Below are 22,637 nucleotides of genomic sequence, written 5' to 3'. Positions count from 1 at the left end.
ATTATTATTGCAATATTACTACTTGCACTAACAGAGTGCTTTCACATAGCGCTTCGGCAGCACTATGGCCGTTTTGAAGTTCTATAAATAAAATATGTAACTGTTACCCAATTTAATAATATGTATTACACAACTGTGAAACACATTAACACAAACTCTGCAGAATGAGTAAAATGTTCATAAACAGAAAACTTAATGTGCGGCTTCCAAACGATGGCTCGTTCTGGCTGATGGATATTTTACTTACCAGCTTTCAGCACAAATTAGGTCCCTCTGGTGCGTGTCATAAAACCGAAGCAAATATCCGCCTTAATATAGAAGCGGATTCTGATGCAAATGTGTAAAGAAGAAAATGTAAACCTTGCATGCAGCTCTGATAACCAGTGGTGCGCGCGCACCACAGAGGAGCAGGGGGGAGGGAGCGCGGCAGCAAAGCGAACCCGCTCTGCTGCGCGTGCTAGTCACCGACGGGAATGGGCTGAGCAAAGGTGGGACATGCGCCCGCCTTTGCCCAATCGTGTGCTGGCTTTTTTTTTTTTAAAGCATGCGAAAGCCAATGCAGCCGCGGAAAGCAAAACCACACGCACAAGCGTGTGAGCAGCTTTCAGAACCCCATACAAAAGAGCTGTCGCTGCGCGAGCATCGCTGCACACTGCAACGCAGGCGCAAGCCCTAAAAAGCATTACTAAGCACCTGGAAAATCCTTATGACTGGATCATTAAAATACAAAAAAATTATAGGGCATATTTACAAGGCCCCTGCTCCACCAGAGCGTCACTCTTGTTTATGCTCCGGTGGCGCACAATGCTGAGCCATATTTACATGGCCACGCAAAGCCACCCTTCATGATGTTTCATGGCCTTGTAAATATGGACTCCTTTCACGCATTACTCTGCATGAAAGGGGCATTCAATGGATGTTGCTGTGGGTTTTCCTGGCTATAAAAAGAGAGAGTTTTCCCAAATAAACCCAGAAAGGACGGGAAATGTCACAATCAAACAAGAAAATTCCTTTCTGTGCATTTCAATTTATGTACTCGCATATGTTTTGCAGAACATCATTTGTTTAGAGCAATTTCATCCTCATTTTATAGCCCCATGCAATATATTCTAATCACAACATAAAAATTGTATGTATCTAAATACTTTTTATTAAAAAAAAATGTTCTTGTAGTGAATGCAAGCAATTCATTAAAAACAAATCATACATATTTTTCAAAACAACATTCTATACAAATTTCTTGAATTTCACAGTAAATCAATACATGTTTCTCAATACATCATATTAAAAACCATAGTTGTACATATAAAAATCCGTGTGTCGACGCGTTTTGGTGCTTCGTTTTTATAGAACACCTTCCTCAGGACAGGTTTAAAACATCACATCTTCTTTCTAAAATTAAATGCATACAATTAATAAAGTTGTATTATATGGGGAAGCTGTTTCTTACTAATGAGCTACTCGCGTAAATGGTTTTAAACAGGTCTTACATTAATATTCAATTTGTCTTTTGGGTACCAGATATGTCCCGGGGGTTACATTAAATGTAGACCCTCCACTTCCACTCTGTCTTTCATCAGAGGATCTGTACATAAAATAACATATATTTTAGGCTTCACAATCAAACCCTGAATTTTTAGTGTCTAGTATATAAGGACATTTGCCTCTGTTTGCACTTACTTATTGATGGCCTGGGGGCAACGGAACGACCTGTTTAAGACCATTTACGCGAGTAGCTCATTAGTAAAAAACAGCTTCCCCATATAATACAACTTTTATTAATTGTATGCATTTAATATGTATGATTTGTTTTTAATGAATTGCTTGCATTCACTACAAGATTTTTTTTTTTAATAAACTCTCCAAAGAAAAGGATTAACGTTAGGGTGTACCCCAAGATTTTTTTTATAACATCTCTGGATTCCTTGTTTTTATCCAGTCGAAATTTACATGCCACAACAAACTGTGGGTAATGTAAGCTCTCCAAATATGATTAGGTACTTGCATGGGTAAAAAGGACACCAGAGGTGGGTCTTCCTTTCATAAGAACTAGGCACTTGTGTCTGTGAACATATATAGGAGAGGAGTGCTCAAGTCCCTTTTTTTTCCTCTCTCTCTCTCTCTCTCTCTCTCTCTGTCTCTCTCTGTCGCTCTCTCTCTCACCCCCCCCCCCTCCCCCACCATAGGTCCGCTTTCATGTATTGTCCTCTGGATAGCAACGGCCTTACCAACAATCTTGTTGCATGTGCGTGGATTAAGGTTAACTCCGCTCTGGAAGTAGCTCCTGCAGTCCAGATGCCTCAGCAGTAGCTTGTGCTCCAGATAGATATGATTTCTTTGCTAACCTGGATATATTTAGCGCTACCTTTGCACCTCTAGACTCTGCTGTGAATGACCCAGCATTAGGAAGCTAAAGTTAGAAAGGCATTTCCCACTCCCAATACCCACAATTTTGTTTTTGCAGTTATAGACAGCACAAACTTGGCCGAAAACATTGGAAGGGGTTCCATGACCAGAACTCATTTTGTACACCTGAACGAGACAAGCCACTTTCATAAATGAATAAACCAATTCAGGAGATTTCCTGTTCAATATGATGCGGGCAGCCCTCCGAAATAATATCCACTTTATTATGTGTTAGTCTAAACTGCAAAGTCTGTCATCTTGGGGTTATTGTAGCCAAATTGCACAGATTGTAACCCCCTGCTAAAGTTATTACAGAGTGATGACAGTTTGGGGCGGTGCAGGAAGCAAACAGAAAGTAGTGACAAGCACAGTGAAATAATTATTTACATACACTGACACTGTAGAGACAGGGGAGTAAGATGGCTGGGGGCACACAGGGCTTGTACACACTCAGAGCAGCAAGAAACATTCAGTTACCTGTTATAACAATGGGTAATTTATAAATAACACCAAGATGTGGCTCAACACACTGAGCACATCCATCAAACTGCTGCTGTTTAGCCCTCCTTTGTGCATGTTGCAGGCAGCCGATTTCTCAATCCTGCAGAAAGCCAGGGACAGAGTAGAGCAGGCGGAAAGGGCAGGTGTGCAAACATTGGCCTGGGCCTCTTCTGGTCATATGTTAATGTTAATTTTGGTCTGGTAGCAAGTCGGGGAGGGCAGCAACTGGAGCAGGGTGGGGGAGAAGCATGCAGTAACAAATGAAAGCAACACAGTGGGTAGGAGAGACACATAGGCACAAGGGTGGGAGAGTGACGCGGGGGCACGCAGCTCATGGGCGAGAGTTGGGGGGGAAACACATGGGTATGGGAGAGCGACAAGAAGCGGGGGTAGGGAAGCACATGATGGAGGCAGATTGAAAATATATGCACTCTCATGAAGCGATTAAACAAAAAGAATAAATTATGTCCCAAAAGGCGAACAATGGAAGACGATAAGCACTTGGGCCATGCTCCAGGAAAGGGCCAAACACATAAAAATGAAGTGAAGCTGGCATCTGTTGGCAAAGGAGAAGTAAGCAAATTAGAGTGATGAAGAAGTCAATCAATGGTAAGCGATGGGAGAGTTCTAAGCTAACAAAATGTCTTGCAAGCAACCACACATGTGCAGTCTCAGGCAAGACCTAAAAGCAGGATAGCTGATTCTGTAAAGAAGTAATGTGATCTTTTTTCTTGTTGTGATTTACTTAATTTGTTTAGTATCAGTCCCATTTTTTCAGGTCATTGGGATTATAGGGCAAGAGAGTGGCAATTGTTTTTAATGAACTTTGTTGTTTTTAATTGGTAAATTATGTTTAAATAGTGTTTGGAGAAGTCAATATTCAAATGTATATTTTTATGTGCAATCTTTAGAGTTTGTGAATGTTAATAGATTTTTTTAATGCTTTAATGTTTCGTGTTTTTAGAATATTTTGAGTGATATTGTTTTTATAGTAATGTTCAATGTTGTGATTTAAGCAATTTGTATAATGATTATCCTATATTTTTCCAAACACTTTCAGTACTGTTTCTTAATTTTTAGTGAGAATGTTAAAATTGGCCCATCTAAAGTCCAGCTGTTTCCATTCTGTTGCTTTGGTTGTAGTGGGGACTGTAAATACTATCCCTCCACAATCCAGCACTTTCCCTACCTTTACTTATGTTGAAGAGGGAATGCTAAATGTTACCCCTTCAAAGTACAACACTTTCCCTACAGTTGCTTACATTGGATTTTGAATAGTAAATCTAAGCCCTCCAAAATCCAATGGTTTTTCTACAGTTGATTAGGTTGAAGTGAGAATAGTAAATATTACCCCTGCGTAGTCCAGCACTTTCACTGTTGTTGTTTAAGTTGGAGGAGGTATAGAAAATATCATCCCTCCAAACTCTAATGCTTTCCTTAGTGTTGGTTAGGTTGGAGTGGGAATATTAAGTCTGATTTTCACAAAGTGCAATGCTTTCGCTACTGTTGATTAGGTTGGAGTGGAAACGGTAAATCTTGCCCCTACAAAGTGTAACACTTTCACTAACATAGCTTAAGTTGGAGTAGGAATAGTAGATTTTATGCTTTTAAAGGGGAACAGTGAGTGGTACATTTTATTTCTCCAAATTTATTTTTTTCCTTCTTTCGTAGAATTTGGCATGTTAATTTCATTTTATTTATGTTTTTAGTTTAATTTTTATTTAAATGTAGTTTGTTTTGTTTGATATTTCTTTCAAAATGTATATTGTTATTACTTTGGATTCAGAATGTAAATCATTTTTGCTTTTTTGTTGGATATATCTATTTTTATTAATTGTAGTTTGTATATTAGCATTTTTGAATTTTGGCAATGTTTTTATTTTACATGTTGTTATTTTCTCCCTTTTGTTTTTTAATATAGATTTGTGGTTTTATATTACAGTATATGTTTATTGTAATAAAATATTTGAATTTTATTTAGTGCATTTGGTTTCAAGTATATGAGTTTTCATATAATTTAATTGTTATAATTATATTGTTTAATTGTTTTCAAACTTTTATTAAAATGTATATTGTATATATTTGTTATCACATTTTTGTACTTATTATTACTATTAGTTTTAATTTAAAACATTGTATATAACTATATATTGTCGGCATTTTTTGGAAATAGTATTTGCCATTTATGAAAATGGTTCTGTGTAGAATCTGAATTATTGACTTACAATGAAATGAAAATTTCGCAAGTTTTGTGAAATTATTGTGTGCTAATTGGTGTTTCGCCGTATAATTGTATTCTATATGTAAAATGTACTAATTTTTGATGTATGATTCATGGTTTATTTTTCTGTGCAATGTCGAATTATTTGTTTGTAAATGTATGTCAGAAAAGAATGTTATCCTTATCTTGAGACCTTGTTAAGGGGTTAAACAAAGTAAAGATTCAGTGAAAGAAAAAGAAGTTAAATAAATAACTTAATCCAAGCAAGACACAGTGCTGGATTTTGTTTTTTGCACCTGTGTATGTAAAAATACAGATGCACAAAGTTGTAGCCAGGTAATTCCCCATTGGTATCATTGTTTAAATAGGCCCGACCTGGCTACTGTCCCAGGGCCTACCCTCCTTTTGATTTATACATATGTAAGCACTATATTTAGAACCACAACATTTTTGCTGTGATATTAGTACAACCTGATCTTTTTTACATCAATAGTCTGTAGTAGAAGTACATGAAGGACAATAGCCTCATGCTAGAGTCAAACCATATCCTCAGATTTTTTGAAGAGGATGCAAATATCATTGTGCTTCTGCCCCAGATTATTCGATGAGTGAAGAAAATGTAATAAAAAGCTTCTGCTTTCAAATTTTGATCTTTATGCCTATTGTACAGCTATTTATATTCATGAATAAGCATGGATTCACAATTGGTGAGGAGACTTGTAATATGAATGGACATTTCATTTAGGAAATTACAAAAGACCGATCATCATTTTTGCTCCAGCTAAAGTTAACAAATTCTTAACTAAAATTTAGATGGGAGTTTTGTGTAGGTTTTACATTTTTAGCTTCATAACATATATTTGCATGCTTTTAATTTACTAACAAATAAAGTTTTTTGAATTTGTGATAAGGAAAGGCAATGGCTCCAGAGGATGACAGGAGGTCGATTACTCAGTTGTTGGAAGAGTAAAGCATGAGGTGTAGTGGAGAGGCTTCCAGCCTCACATGGTTATGACACAATCAGGGCTTCTATGCTCAAAGTTAGTGGGGATCAAGGGGAATGAAAAGACAATTCACTGGTAGCGTCAAAGAGATGACAGAAGAGTCCGAAGAAGCAACTGACAAGGGTAGCAGTGTCATGGAGAACAAGCATTGGCATAGCCAATAGGTCTCGCCTTTGGGACCTTATAAGTGTTTAGCAATGCAACAGTTGATGTTGTTGCACCAAGGATAGTGTGCTGCATAACTAAATATTTATAAGGTCCCAAAAGCGAGACCTATTGGCTATGCCAATGCTTTTTATTAGAGGTAACAGGTGGCCTACAGGTAAGATGACCTCAGGAACAGCTCTCGTAAGGCAAGGAAACATTGGTACAGGGGGCACTTGGACCTCACAATTGAGACAGATTGGGTCAGGAAACACAAAACAAAACAGGTTCACTGCACCGAAGAGCAAAAGAGATTGGATGATAGGGAAACACTGTTTCCATAGTGGAGACAGGTAACAAGAACCAAAAAAGTATAACATTGTAAATATTTGTAAATAATTGAATATTTTGACATACATTGAAACTACACCCACAATGCCTCCTGATGGGCAGAAGTGGAAAACTGTATACATTGCAATGAGAGGCAGACTTCCCCTACCGTGAACACGCCCTTGTGGTGAAACACGTTGGTGGTAGTGGTGGTTAATAAAAACCTTGAAACTAACAGCTTTGGAGTGCAACATTCGTTTGTTGTACTAATTTACTGTTGGACGGGATTCCGCCCTCTTCATGTCTGCACCAGATGGCAGAGTGCACTGTCCAGAGGAATCATATTGCTAATCTAAATATTTGAGGACGACAGCAGCACCCGGTTCCAGCTGAAGGAATTGATTTATGCCCTGAATCTGACACGCTAAACAAGGATGGAAAGCAATAAATTCATCCTACGGAATGTGAATACTAGAACTGCTTCGTTGATAATCACCTTGAAGTCACAAATTACTTTGATATTTCAAACCTGCAGGAATACAAGCGTTTGAATATCCTGCACGGCAGCGGGAAACGTCAACCCTGCCAGAAGACGATTACCATCTGGAGAAAGCGAGGTAGAGGGGTCGGAGGACACCACTGCAATCATGAGTAACCAAAGGGAAAAGCAGGTGAGAGAGCACAATGAACTAAGCATGAACTGTGTCTATTACAAATGTGACATTTAACATTACTTCAAAGCGAGTGTAAAGACAAAGTGAAAGTGTGTAAGACAACAGGACGGTGATTGATAGTCAGACACGGTAACCGACATCAGCGGCAGCGGAGCAAATCAAACAATTGGTTTCCTCATACTTTTTGAGCCGCCTAAGCTATATTGAACAAATGTAACCAAAACAATACACTAGCAGGGGATAACATCTTTCCAAAGTGCAAATTAATTAAATCAACAATAAACTCCATGAACTTTTGACAAACCGAGGAGACTTGATACTTTAGTACATTCCCATGAAGATAAGAAGGCACGGTTACAAGATAACAAGCAGCTAAGTTAGAGCGGATTCAGTCAAGTGTGGCACAGCTCGAAGACTAATTCAATTGACTTGAGCCCAAAAGTAACACGAGAAACAAGCGGACAACTAAAACAGATGGCCCCTGCGTGCACTAGAGCCTCTCTCTTCAGTAGCAGTAAAGTAAATGGAAAACAAGGGCAGCAACGCTAATTACAAACAGATGGCCCCTGTGCACCGCTGCTCGCTCCCGCAAGGTGGATGCCGTGGCATGCACAAGTTTCTGAAAAGTGCAAACCGATTCCAAAAGGTCATATCCTAGACCAGCGCATGCTCGCTGTGCTAGGCTCGACCTAAAATTAAGGTGGCCCTTAACTGATCCCTGCAAAATGCTCCCTGCCAAGTGAGGATAACAATACACACCAGGACAGGGATCAGACAATAGGTAGGAGAAGTTAAGAGTTGCCATCAATGCCCAGGGTGGTCAGCATGGTCATTGTGGTGGAAAAGTTGACTATATCTGTTGGTGCGTGAGATCAAGGAGTACACAGGAAATTTGGTGAGGAAGTCTGACTGCTGTGTAAGGACAGTTTCTGTGGAGTTAAGTTACTGCTACCTTGATTGCAGTAGTTCAAATATATATAGCATTCTAACTGCAGGTTTTGAAGCACTTTATCGCGAATAGCACACTACTCTGGTACCGAGGGTAATCCATTGGTTATTTGTTATTTTCCTTGTGGTAGATTAAATTAATAGAGCTGGGTGGGATAGTTAGTGCGGGCTAGGCGAGTTCATTCAATGGTTGGAAAGATAATTAGACAGACTGACGAAGATTAATTATTGTTAGGTTGCAGGAATTAGGTTTTAAAGAAGTAGACCTTGTGGCCTATGAAATGTAGTGTGACCCTTTTGCAGAAATACAATAATAGAGGTCATGAGAGACAGACATGCATCCGAGAAAAGGCTACACTCAGAAAGAAGAGTCATGTAGAGGAAGAAAGGTAGTGAGGTTCCGTGACAATTGTAAGTGGTGTTTTCGACTCACACGAATATGGTCGAGTCTAGTATCTATGAACCGCAAATGACGAGTTTAGCAAGTGTGCGCAGTTTCGCTGTGCTAACTTAAACCGTTCGTTTGTTATGTGGGTTTGTCATCTGTACCCACGGGTTCCATCTTAGATACGGCATCCATTTTGTCTCTTGCCCTCAAGTAGCCAGCGAACGGACGCTGTCCGCTTCGCGACCCTGGGACTCCCAAGATATTTGCGGAAGACACATGTTCTTTGAAAGTGTCTTTATGACGAGGGGGACGCTACTGTAAGGCAGATGGCGCCGCTCGAGGCTCATCTTGCCGCACGGGCTTATTGTCTCAGTTGTGCATCTCATTAGGCACGTCCCTTTGATGCCTGTATCTCGTGCTTCTCGACACTCCCCTTTTACACCCTTTCCGATCTCCCCACTGTTTCCGTCTTCCTCTGCACCTGTCTTCGTTCCTATTTCGATCTACTTTACTGCTGATTGGAATTTGCTAATGGTGGGAAGATGGGTTTTTACAGTTGGGAACCGCCAAATGTTTCCGCACTTATGTTCCGGATCTTGTGTGTTTCAAAGTGATCTAAGCGACCCCTCTGAGAGCGACTTGTGGGAACCAGGTTGTAAACTATTGTGTATCATGTTATCCTATGGGTAGAAACTGTATAAAAGGAGCGATCCACAAATACAATTTGAAGCAGTCTCCCCGAACTACACTCGATGTACTTCTTGTGACTTCTGTGTTCCCTGCAGTAAATAAACCTTGACTCTTTGACGCCGAAGGAAGTGTCCCGTGTCTCTGTGATTTGTACGCCGGAGCAGGTTACCCACGAAGGTTTCAGGTGTTGTGCCCTGGCACCGCTGGGTCCAAAGAACCCAGTCCTTCAGTTGGCGCCCAACGTGGGGCTGCATCAGTGGTACCGGTCCAAGCCTGACGATCGTGAGGAACTTCGTGTGAAATCTCCGAGGGAAGGTGCACCCCGCTTCATCGATCCTGTTGTCGAAATAAGTGGCCCGAAGACTTTTCCCGCGAAGATTCCCGCCTCCTAACGGCTGCGACGGACTGCTACCCTGACTGTAGACCTGTTTTGGCGCCTGGCGTAGACCTTGGTATAGCGAGACGATAGACGGGCCTTCCTGAGGACGCCATTGATCTTTGAGTTAAGTATTTGTGGGTCGCTCCCAGAGTTCTTTGTTGTAAACACTTTAGCGAGTGTTTTTGTTGTAGACACTTTAGCGAGTGTCTTTGTTGTACACGCTGCGTGAGTGTTTTTGTCGGTGACACTCTGCTAGCGTACTTTGTTGTTGTTGTATTTGTTTGACGACTGCAGCCGCCAAAGACCGAGGGTTTTGTTCTTGCTGGGACTTGGTAAATCCCGTAACCCTTGAAGTTTGTGAAACTCGGCTAGTGTGCAAGATGCCTGGTCGCAGTACTTTGTTCAGTTGCTTTAGACCTTGTGGTGCGGATTCCCTGCTGGAGGACTCATGTCCGATACCTCCGGTTGGAACTCCTACTTATGACCTATATAGCAAACATGGGCTAGGCCCGATTGCTTTTAACGATTATTGGATCAAATATACGAAGAAAGACGGCGATCTTCGTTGGCCACCTCACGGTAGCTTCGAAGCGTCGATCTTAGATAATTTGGAAATAAAGTTGTTCGAACGCAAATCTAGGCCGGCCATGTTTGACGCCTTTCGGTTCTGGCGCAAAGAAGCCCGACAGAAAGAGATCAGACAAAATAAACGTAGTCAGCGAGATACTGTTGCTACTATAGTGAAGAAAGCTGAGCAGTTTCAGCGTGATAAGGAGGATAAGGATAAGGAAGTGTTTGAGAGATTACAGCGTATGTCCATAGACAAATGCTATCCTGTTTTGTCTACGGAGTCGGATAAGAAGGAAGAGGCAGTTGAGGATTCTTTAATGTCCTATCTTATGAAGTCGCCACCTCCGTACGTACAGGGTACCGCAGCTTCTGTGGTCCCTGCCGTACCTGTTCCACCAGTTCCTCAACCTGCACCCGCTCTTCCGACTGTTCCTGCTCCTGTGCCTGTGTCTATTCCTACTGCTCCTCCGCTTCCACATACTCCTACTCACACTACTGCTCCTGTGTTGTTAACCCCTGTTGCTGCTAACGTCTCTACTCCTTCTCTTGTTAGTCCTGTGTCTTACTCTTCTCCCTCTACTCGTAATCGTGATTCTCCCCTTGCGACAAACTTCTTTCAGTCGCTTGGACCTGTTTTTGGGTCTGCAGGTTCTGATGGTCCACAGAGACGTAGCCAGCTTCCTGGTAATAGAGAACGTGTTGCGCTATACAATATGGCGATGGGTTGGATGATAAACCCTGTTAGAAATCCACCTCGTGTTGTCCTCGAAACGTTTGATCAATTCAACATACCTACTCAGAGATATGTGTTTGATGAAATGTGCAAGTTCTTACATGATCAGATAGCGGCTGTTGCGCCTGACGAGGTGCTGACCGCCCTGTCTAATCTTCGGCTTCAGTTCGCAACTGGACTGATAGTCGATACTAATGTCCGACGTGCTATTGAACGGTTGCTATCTCTTCGTCCTGCTCCTATTCCTCATGCATTGTTCGTTGAGGACATTGAACAACGAGATGGGTCTGGCCAATATCCTATGCGAGAAGTTCCGCCAGTTTGGGTACCCGCTGATAATACTAATGCTAATGCTCCAATACCAGCACATTTCCAGAGAGTGTGGATACACCTCCCTTGGAAACGATCGGAAGTGCTTCAGGTGAAACAAACTTTGCCTGATCCTCGCAAAAATCCTGCGGGGTATTACAAAGAATTATCGCAGCTCGTAGACGCTACGATAATGAATCTGGCCGATATCGACATGTTGTTTGGCAATGTCGTACCGCAACCGGTATGGGCCAAGATTCGTCACCAAGATCACGCGAATGAATTAGGTGGTGATTGGGCTGCCATTACAGCGGCAGACGCTGGACAAGTGGCTGCTACTAAACCCGATCAGTTGATTGAACTTCTTCCCCAGCGAATCATTACGTTAATGAAAACGCTTATGCCAGCTATGAGGGTAAATTGGGACAAGTTGTCAGCCTGTAAGCAGAAGAAAGATGAGAGTGTTTCAGACTTCTTTACGAGGTTCGAGGAAACATTCGTCGATCATAGTGGGCAGGATATGGGTACTGAGGGTGGACAGAGGTTGTTTGTGGATAAATTTGTATCGAACTTATTGCCCGACTTGTGCAATAAATTGAAAAATTCAGAAAGTGCGTGGGCCGTTTCTACCTCAGCTCAGATTCTGGCTACGGCACAATATTACGAAAATAGAGAAAAAGAGGAAAATGACCGTGCCGATAAAAAGACGAAAGAGCTGAAAACTAAAGTGTTGTTACAACAAGCATATCCGCCGCGTTCTAATCAGAATGCGCCTCAGCAGAATAGATCGCAGTCGCAATCAAATGGATCGCAGCCGCGTAATGATTCATCTTTTCAGAGATCTTCGTTGGGGTACAATCAATGTGCTTATTGTAGACAGGAGGGACACATTAAATTCAATTGTCCTGCTTTAAATGACCGTAGTGGTGGTAATTCGTCTAGAGGAGGTCGTGGTGGTTCACAGAACGCATCACGTGGTAGAGGTCGTGGTGCTCGGAACGACTGTTCTGATAACTCGTCAAATTCTAATAATTGTTTTGACCAACGTGGATCATCGCAAGGACGATCTGCGCAGTACAATGTAGACGATTATTACGTCGATCAGGGAACTGACGATAGTAATTACTAGGACAGCCAAAGACAAGGAGAGGGAGTGGTATCAGTTCCGGTTGATCAGAGAGGGCCTTACGTCGCAGTTGCTACATCGGGCGTCGTTGAGCCTTTTCTGTTGGACACTGGTGCAGCGAAAAGTTCTATCATGCATTCGAAACTCCCTGGCGCACCTTTGTCTGGCTTAACAAATGTATCTGTTGGATTCTCTGGCGCCCCCGTTAGCAATCCAGTTTCGCGCCCTTTGCCCCTTAAAATTGGGCCTCGTGAGCTCGAAGCTCCGTTGATTTTAACCACTGGTTGTGGCGAAAATCTTTTGGGTCTGGATTTGCTTAAACGCTTGTATGCGACTTTGTATTGTTCTCCTGCGGGTATAAAGCTTACGTTAGGAGAGAGGGTAGTCTCTCCCATGTACTTGTCCCTCGATAAGCTTCCACCGGAATTGAGTTCTCTTCCTGCATCTTTGTGGGCGACGGGTCCAAACGACGTGGGCCTACTTGATATCTCCCCTTATGTTGTTCAGTTGAAATCGAATGTGCGATTGCCACGTATTCCCCAATATCGTATCTCCCTGGATGGTGAACGAGCTTTGTTAGCGATCATCTATGATTTGATCGAGAAAGATGTCATTGAAGAAACTCGGGGAAACGTGTGCAATAGTCCTGTACTGCCCATTCTTAAACGTACTGATCCTACCAAACCGCCTGTTTATCGTTTTGTTATTGATTTACGGGAGGTGAATAAAATTGTGGTTCCTCAATTCCCTGTTGTGCCTGACATTACGGCGCTACTGACTCTGATTCCAGCTACAGCTTCATGGTTTTCGGTGATTGATTTGAAAAATGCGTTTTTCAGCATCCCGATTGCCGAAGAGAGCAGGGACCTTTTCGGTTTCTCTCTTGGTGGACGTAGCTTCCGGTTCAAACGCGCTCCTCAGGGCTACTGTGAAAGTCCATCGATTTACAGTCAAGCTTTGAAGGGTCAACTAGATGCGTTTAGGTTGCCGGTTGGTGCGGCTTTAATCCAATACGTCGACGACTTATTGGTGGCTGCTGATACTCAGGACATTTGCAAAATTGCTACAGTGTCGTTGCTGCAACATCTCTGTGAGTTAAATCACAAGGTGTCACCTTCTAAACTCCAATATTGTTGTCAAGAAGTAACCTATCTAGGTCACTTATTGTCAAAGGAGGGAAGGAGATTGACCCCAGAGAGAATTGCAGCGATTGCGCGCATGGCTGTGCCACAAACCCAAAGAGATGTGCGTGCCTTTCTAGGTATCACATCGTACTGCAGGCAGTGGATTCCTAATTTTTCATTGCTAGCGAAACCATTGGTGGCTCTTACGTGCAAGGATGTTTCGACTCCTTTACCATGGACGGAAGAATGTCAGAAACGTTTTTCTGAATTACGTGATTCATTGTGTTCGGCCCCTGTGTTAGGTACCCCTGATTACAGTAAACCGTTCACGTTATATGTTCACGAGAGGGAAGGTTGTGCTTTAAGCGTCTTAACGCAACCTTTTGGTGGTAAGCAACGTCCATGTGCATATTTTTCCTCGACCTTAGACCCAGTAGCTAGAGCATTGCCGAGTTGTTTGAGAGCAACTGCGGCAGCTGCGGTCTCCATCCGACAATCAGCAGGATTGGTCATGGATAATATGCTTACGGTGATGGTTCCGCATGCAGTCGATACTCTTTTGAACCGTACGAAAACTCAGCACTTGACGAGTGCGAGGTTATCTGGGTACGAATTGACGCTCTTGGCAAGCCACATTCAGATAAAACGTTGTAATGTCCTAAATCCGGCAACTTTGTTACCAATTAGTGCAGAGTCAGATGTAGTAGCAGAACATGACTGCTACTTGCGTACAGAGGAGGAAACAAAAGGTCGTGTGGACCTTAAAAACACCCCATTGGAAGACCCGGATGGCACCCTGTATGTGGATGGGTCATGTTTTAAATTGCCGAATGGTGATGTGACTACTGCTTATGCTGTGGTGACATTGAATACTGTTGTTGAGACTGCGAGATTGAATCAGAATTCTGCCCAAGCTGCAGAGCTGATCGCTCTTACTAGAGCATGTGTGTTAGCAAAAGGTAAACGTGTGAATGTGTACACCGATAGTCAGTATGCTTTCGGTGTAGCGCATAGTTTCGGACGATTGTGGCGAGAACGTGGTTTCTTGACGTCGCATGGCACGAAAATACAGCATGGCCAGCTTGTGAACGATCTTTTGGATGCATTGACTTTGCCTGCTCAAGTTGCAATTGTTAAATGTAGTGCGCATCGTAAGGTGACGGATGATGTTGGTCGTGGTAATGCGTTTGCAGATGAGATTGCTAAGGAGACTGCCCGGAACCTTAGCACTCGAATGTATGTGACGAATTCGGTTAGGTGGCCTACAGAATCAAGTATGTGTGAGAATACTATAGAGAGTGTGAAAGCAATTCAGAATGAGGCCACCGACACTGAAAAGATGAAGTGGAAAGAAAGTACGGGAAGGTTGGATGTGAATGGTTGCTGGATTGATTTGTCAGATCAGAAAAGATGGATGTTGCCTGATGCGTATGTACTGGCCGTTGTGCAAATGGCACATGGGTTAGCACATATTAGCGCGAAAGGTATTTGCAAGTTGTTGGCTGATGTGTGGAAGAATGATGGAATTACTAAGTGTGCTGAACGTTTGGTGAAGAATTGTATGGTGTGTATAATGTACAATCCTGGCAAAGGAACCCCAACTCCCCCTGGCAGTTTTGCTCCTCCTTCGTATCCCTTTGAGGTGATCCAATTGGACTTCATCCATATGGAGCGATGCAATAACCTGAAATACGTTTTGGTTGTGGTTTGCGCATTCTCCCGATGGATCGAGGCCTATCCCCTCAAAGATAATACTGCTTTGTCTACTGCGAAAATCCTACTGAAGGAATACTTTCCTCGGTATGGAATGCCTAGAGTCGTGTGGTCAGATAACGGAAGTGAGTTTGTTGGAAGTGTGATGAGGAGTGTGTGTAAGGGCCTTGGAATTAATCAGAAATTCCACAGCGCCAATCATCCCCAGTCAGCTGGATTGGTTGAAGGGTACAATGGCACCCTTAAACTGAAATTAGCGAAGATCCAGGCTACGACTGGACTTTCGTGGCCTGACGCTTTGCCTCTAGCATTACTGTCAACTAGGGCGACTGTACACTCCCGAATAGGGCTTAGTCCCTATGAAATAGTGTTCGGCCGTCCTGCGAATGTGTGGGGGGTTCCTAGGCCAGGTATATTCGTTGATCTTGAGTACCCGATGTTGATTGACTACTTACATGACTTGACTGCTAAACTGAGGTTAATTCATCAACAGGTTTACGACGCCTTGCCGACGCAGACGGAGGGTCCAGGCCACCAGCTCCAGCCTGGTGATTGGGTTGTCACCCGAAATTTTTCGCGCAAGAAGAATCTGGACCCCCGCTTTGTTGGACCTCACCAGGTGCTTTTGGCCACGAGGACTGCCGTTCGTCTTGAGGGACGGAAGAACTGGGTACATGCTACCCATTGTAAGCGAGTCCCTATTCCTTTGCCGGCAGACCCGTGGGTGAGGAAAGGCATTGCGTCAACAGAAGCAGCGACATTGCCGGCGTTTGTACCTTTCAGTGACGCACAACTTGTTGGTGAACACTCAGCGCAGCAGAAAGCCATTGTTGGAACATTGTCAGCAAAAGACTCAAGACCAAATCAGCAAACTGATCAACAGGACGCTGTCTCTTCGACGGATCCTTTGTTTGACGAGCAGACACGTCCTGGGAAACATCGATATTCTTTGCGTTCTCATACTAAGGACAAATAAATTTTTTTCCTTGCTTTGCTGAAACTGATAACTGCAATATCTTCGTTTCCCCTGATCAACTGTGAACAATTCGTATCACTGAAAATTGTTTTGTACATATATCAAGATTTTTTTCTTGTATCTTTTTCCTTCCACAGCTGAATTATTTGTGCTAAATAAAATACATATTGTGTATTGAGGGCCGTAGGGCCGCGCGCGTACTTCCTTCTGGACAGTAGGTCTTGACGCTAGGTTAAAGGCCGTCGGTTCCTAGGAACTCCTGGGAATTGACTATTGCTGCACAGAACGAAGTGCGTCAAGAAACGTTGCGGACGGTCATAGGGAAATGGCATTTTCAAAGCTGAACGATTTGGAAGGAACGCAGGCGTATAGAGTCAAACTGCAGAAACTTAGTCGTACGAAATGTTTTGTATTCCAATTGTTTGTATTGTTTTTAACTGCTTCTGCATTTTTGGCGGGTGGGGTGTATTACACTATGTCTTACTTCTTACTTCCTACCCCTACTCCTACTCCTTACCCTAACATTACTTCTACTGCTTCTCCTCATTCCTTTCATATGTTACCAGAACACGAACAGGCTAGACGTGTAGAATTCCGCAACAATTCCTTTATCCAGCTCCTCCATCAGCATCAGTTAGTGGTTAACACTACTAATTGTTGGGTGTGTGGGTTGATGCCACATACTACGGGTAAGGGAATTCCATATCTGGTGTTACCGTATAGTTCCCAAGGGTCAGCTCGAGCATACCAAACAATGCTTCGAAGCGCACTAGGTTTCCACCCCTCTCTAGAACGTTCCCCCAAACCGGGTCCTACCTCATGGCAGTGGGTGGTATCGATGATAATACAGGATTTGGAAGATGAGATCCATGATGCTTATCTCATCCCTAAGGCAGAGGTACAAGCCTATAGGGCACCGAATAGAGGGGAATATAGTACGTTCACTAATGAAAAGCAGCTTAAAAGCTCGTCTCCAATATGGGTCGTACCCCACACTGGTAATTTTTGTCTTGTGGGTCGTGGCTCGCAAGCCTCACTTGGAGTAAGTGCTTGCACTGAAAGTTACGTTCTGTCAATGTCCCCGATCCCTGTGTTTCTGGCTGCCAAGGGTACGTACTTCATCTGTCATGATCGTGCATACACATGGTTGCCCGCAGACTTCATGGGCTCATGTTTTGTTGCAAATCTGTTGCCTCCGACGTTTACTGTAGATGCCGATTATCACAAGACTAGAGTTGTACGAGGCGTAATTAGTGAAGAGGATACTGCCGGTCAAGAGGCAGGAGACTTTTTCAAGGGTTTCCTCCCGTTTTGGGGACCTATGGTTAATAGTAGGAACCTGAGACATTTGACTCGAGTGGTAGAATCGACAGCTAACATTACTGCCAGTGCCCTTGGTAATATCACCACAGAACTTCAGGCGGAGAGACTTATGACATTACAAAACCGTATGGTTTTAGATGTTGTCTTAGCAGATCGCGGTGGGGTATGTAAAGTGATCCATTCGAGCTGTTGCATTTTCATTCCAGATAATGCTCCTACTGTCTATCAAGCCATCTCGAAGTTGCACAAGATCTCCGAATCCATACACGTGGATGTAGGGGATTGGACGCTACTTGGTTGGTTTTGGGGCCTGGTATCGACTTGGGGTTGGAAGATTCTGACGATCATCGGGGTTGTGGTAGTGTTCCTGTTCACGTGTTGCCTTTGTGTGCAGTGTGGTCCTGCCTTATGTGGCCTCTGTGCTACAACGTGTATGAGACAACCATCTGTTACCAAGGGGACTCGGTTGGACAGAGCTATGCTACAACGACATCTTGATGGTCTGATGAATATCGAGTATGATTCCGACTAGTGCTTGCCTACATGAGGGCAAAAGGAGCGTCTGAGGTTCCGTGACAATTGTAAGTGGTGTTTTCGACTCACACGAATATGGTCGAGTCTAGTATCTATGAACCGCAAATGACGAGTTTAGCAAGTGTGCGCAGTTTCGCTGTGCTAACTTAAACCGTTCGTTTGTTATGTGGGTTTGTCATCTGTACCCACGGGTTCCATCTTAGATACGGCATCCATTTTGTCTCTTGCCCTCAAGTAGCCAGCGAACGGACGCTGTCCGCTTCGCGACCCTGGGACTCCCAAGATATTTGCGGAAGACACATGTTCTTTGAAAGTGTCTTTATGACGAGGGGGACGCTACTGTAAGGCAGATGGCGCCGCTCGAGGCTCATCTTGCCGCACGGGCTTATTGTCTCAGTTGTGCATCTCATTAGGCACGTCCCTTTGATGCCTGTATCTCGTGCTTCTCGACACTCCCCTTTTACACCCTTTCCGATCTCCCCACTGTTTCCGTCTTCCTCTGCACCTGTCTTCGTTCCTATTTCGATCTACTTTACTGCTGATTGGAATTTGCTAATGGTGGGAAGATGGGTTTTTACAGTTGGGAACCGCCAAATGTTTCCGCACTTATGTTCCGGATCTTGTGTGTTTCAAAGTGATCTAAGCGACCCCTCTGAGAGCGACTTGTGGGAACCAGGTTGTAAACTATTGTGTATCATGTTATCCTATGGGTAGAAACTGTATAAAAGGAGCGATCCACAAATACAATTTGAAGCAGTCTCCCCGAACTACACTCGATGTACTTCTTGTGACTTCTGTGTTCCCTGCAGTAAATAAACCTTGACTCTTTGACGCCGAAGGAAGTGTCCCGTGTCTCTGTGATTTGTACGCCGGAGCAGGTTACCCACGAAGGTTTCAGGTGTTGTGCCCTGGCACCGCTGGGTCCAAAGAACCCAGTCCTTCAGTAGGAGAGGGTCACTCTGAGGATAGAAATCAAAGGATCCAATCAAGAGTTGTAAGTAAAGGTCCATTTTCAAGCAAGGTTTTAGAAAAATCATAGGAGGAGGCATTCTGACATAGCATGCTATCTGAGGATGTAAAGTCGTAGAAAGAAACAACGTTAAATTGTGCTGTATGTGAGCAGTTCTTAAACCTATGACTTCTGTGGACGCCAGCTCAGTCATTACTGAAAGCCAGGGACCCCCACTGAACCATGACTGGAATAATGGAACTCCCACTTAGTCATTATAGGAAGCTGAGGACTCTGGCCCAAGCAATTTCTATGATTAAAACCTCAAAACAATACATGAAACTAAGGAAACAAGTATACATCAAAAATATTCACAAATAATTAAATATTTAATTTAGTTCACAACAAACAAATTTAGAAAAATCATATTTTTAGTTTAAACGCAGACGTTTAAGCTTTTCCAATTTTTTTTTATTCTAAAAGACAAAGCAATAAGCTACATTCTGGCATATCACTTTGTCTTCTTTTGCACCTAATTTGTGCTTTCTTTTTGTGGGTGCATCAATTGAGGCCACTTATCAATAATATGTTCTGTTTGTTGTCCCTAACAGAACATATTAGCAGTAAATGTAGATCCTTGCGCCCACCAGCACCTTGGTACTCGGATGACCTGAAAATCCAACGTGCCAAATGTAAAGCCCTGGAGAGGAAGTGGAGGATGTCTTACTCCGCTCCCTCTAAAGTGATTTACAAAGAAGAATTAAAATTCTATCACGCAAATTGCAAACGCGCTAAGGCCTCTTACATTGCCGCTACGATTACTTCTGTGCAAAATTGTCCTCGGACTCTTTTTGCTACAGTCAAGAAACTTACAGGAGCAGATACCACTCCCGCGTTGCCGGCTTTAGATGGTATACAATGTAACGCCATTGCAGATTTCTTTATATCCAAGGTTGAGGGCATTTATCAATCTTTGGCTTCCCTTCCACCTCCACTTGATCTCTTCCAACCCGGTTCTTTATGCAATGCTTTCGTCCCCCCTACTGAGTTCATTTACAACTGGATACCATTTGATGATTCCTCCTTCCTGTCTTGCTTAAAAAGCATCAGGTCAGGCTCCCCGCGGGACACTGTCCCTATGAAGATACTGAAACAACTTGACCTTGAACCACGGAGATTCCTAATGAGGCTACTCAACATCTCTCTCACTGAATCTCGGGTGGAACAGGACTGGAAACATGCCATGGTCGTTCCCCGGCTTAAAAAATCCGGCGCGGACATCACAAATCTAGCCAACTTCAGGCCTATATCCCTGCTGCCTGCCTGTTCCAAAATATTGGAACGCCATGTCAACTCCCCGCTCAATGAGTTTGTTGAAAACGCGGGATACCTTCATCCATCCCAATCAGGCTTTCGCACTAATTATTCCACCGAATCCGCACTCCTTGGGGTGACTGAGCGACTCCGACACGGTATCGACAGCGGGGAGACCTTTGCGCTTATTCTTCTTGATCTAAGCGCTGCTTTCGATACCGTGTCCCATTCCATCTTATTGGAGTCTCTCTGCTCCCTGGGTGTTGTTGGATCAGCGCTTGCCTGGGTGGCCTCATTTCTCAATGAGCGCACCTTTCAGGTTTTCTCAAACAAAGCTGAATCTGCGATTCACTCTTCTGCTTACGGCGTCCCTCAAGGGTCTATATTGAGCCCTCTGTTGTTCAATATTTACATCAGACCACTTGCTTTCATTGTAGAGGACGCCGGTCTGTCTATATACTCATATGCAGACGACACGCAGATTGTGTTTTCTTTGTCAAGCAGCAGGGTTCAGGACACTTCTGCCCTTAAAATTGGCCTCTCTCATGTTGCAGCTTGGATGCAAACGCATCTATTGAAGCTCAACGGAGACAAGACCGAGGTGATCGTTCTAGGCAAACATAAAGATCTGTGGGGTTCTAGACACTGGCCCAGTGATATGGGCCCGCTGCCTACCCCCGTGCCTGTTGCCCGTAACCTCGGTGTCCTGATCGACGATAAACTCTCGATGAGGCAGCAGGCAACTAAGGTCGCTGCAATCTGTTTCAATACTCTACGCTGGTTGCAGAAGATCATATGGATGTTGCCTGAGTCCACTCGAAGAACTGTCGTACAGGCCCTTGTGATGTCCCGTATCGACTACGGCAACGTGCTTTATCTAGGAGCAGATAAAGCCACCATCAATAAACTCCAGGTCGTACAGAACTCAGCTGCTCGCCTGCTGCGCAATGTTCCACGGAGAACGTCTGCAATGCAGGCTTTGCGTGACCTTCACTGGTTAAAAATTTTTGATCGTGTGGTCTTCAAAACTTTGTGCTTCCTATTTAAGATACATCAGGGTTCTGCTCCCATCTACCTGCACAATCTTGCCCAGCCATATCAGCCTGGCCGCTCCCTCAGGTCATCCAATAATGGCAATCTCGTGATTCCTAGAATCCGACTGGCAAAAATGGGAGGCCGGTCATTCGCATATCTGGGTCCCAAGATGTGGAATGCTCTCCCGTTGGCGCTAAAAACAGAAACCAGTCTTCTGGTTTTCTGCAAAAAACTAAAGACTCTGCTGTTCTAAGTTCTTTTGTTCTGTTTCTCTCTTTCTCTCAGCAATGGCTTGTTTTCTTCTTCAGTCTGTCCCTGGCGCCGGGAAACCCACTGCGGGTAGCTGCGCGCAATATAAGTACAATAAAATAAAAAATAAATAAATTGTCCCTGGCCTGCTCCGACTGGTCCAGCTAATAATACCATCTCAGTTTTTAATCTCCAATTCCAAATTCTTTCACATTTGCAGAACTCTTTATAATTTTCTGTTTTACATTTTGTTTCTGTATATACATGTTTTTAGGGAGGGAGGGAGAGAGATAGAAGGAGAGAGCCCCGTTCTTTAGGGGAGAAAATTCCACCGGAACCAAAAGTGTAAAGAAGTAGACGGGAGAGCCAGAAAAGGATGACTAAGATGTAGGGTCAGTTAGAGGAAAACTGGCCTCCTGTACCGCAGGGGTAGAAAGCTTGCAGAGCAGGTAGTTGTGGGCAATGGCCAGTGAGACCTGGGTAAAGTAAGATGAATGGAGGGCAAGACAGAAGAAACGACGGGGGAGTGAGGATGAGACAGGGTTAGCAAACAGTATACGGGTGCGAAGCCCTGAGGTTGAGGGGGCCAAACCACAGTGAGGGAGATAAAAGCACTAAGCAGAGAGATTGAGGGGTTCTATCAGAGACACTGGTGGGCCAGGAGGGGCAGTTAGCCTGAGGGGCCGTCATAGAGACCCTGTTAACGGAGGGCTCGCACTCACCGCGCTGCTCATGACGAATCTCCGTTCAGTCCCTTGTTGTGAGTCCCTGTACGCCTGTTGCTAAGGAAGTCTCCGCGTTTGTAGTTTGAAGTGCGCGGAAGCAAGCTTCCTGCAGGTGGCACTGCAGCTTCACCTATCACCCCAATCTTGTTAAGGACGATAAACAAAGAGAAATTACTATGCTTCTTTGAGGGTAAACAAGACTCCTACGCCATGCCTCTGCGTCAATCAAAGCACCGAGCACCTTTCATATTCTAGACCTGCCAATAATTGAT

The 22,637-nt window shown here is 43.7% G+C and overlaps 1 protein-coding gene across 2 annotated transcripts in view; it reads right to left on the bottom strand.

Annotated features, from left to right (window-relative positions):
- LOC147748415 (uncharacterized) overlaps positions 1 to 22,411 on the bottom strand; it is a 114,767-nt gene extending 92,356 nt beyond the window's left edge. Inside the window, exon 1 of one of the 2 annotated variants that reach the window (XM_086961284.1) lies at positions 22,363 to 22,411. In XM_086961284.1, coding sequence (XP_086817410.1) covers positions 22,363 to 22,374 — 12 coding nt within the window. In that variant the 5' untranslated portion in view covers positions 22,375 to 22,411. The remainder of the gene's footprint in view (positions 1 to 22,362) is intronic. The other variant, XM_086961293.1, reaches the window with a different exon arrangement.
- Positions 22,412 to 22,637: the final 226 nt, after the last annotated feature.

Source organism: Lissotriton vulgaris, chromosome 1_1, assembly GCF_964263255.1.
Source record: "Lissotriton vulgaris chromosome 1_1, aLisVul1.2, whole genome shotgun sequence".
Lineage (NCBI taxonomy): Eukaryota > Metazoa > Chordata > Amphibia > Caudata > Salamandridae > Lissotriton > Lissotriton vulgaris.
Note: the sequence above shows the minus strand (reverse complement) of the source record. Positions and strands in the feature narration are given on the sequence as shown.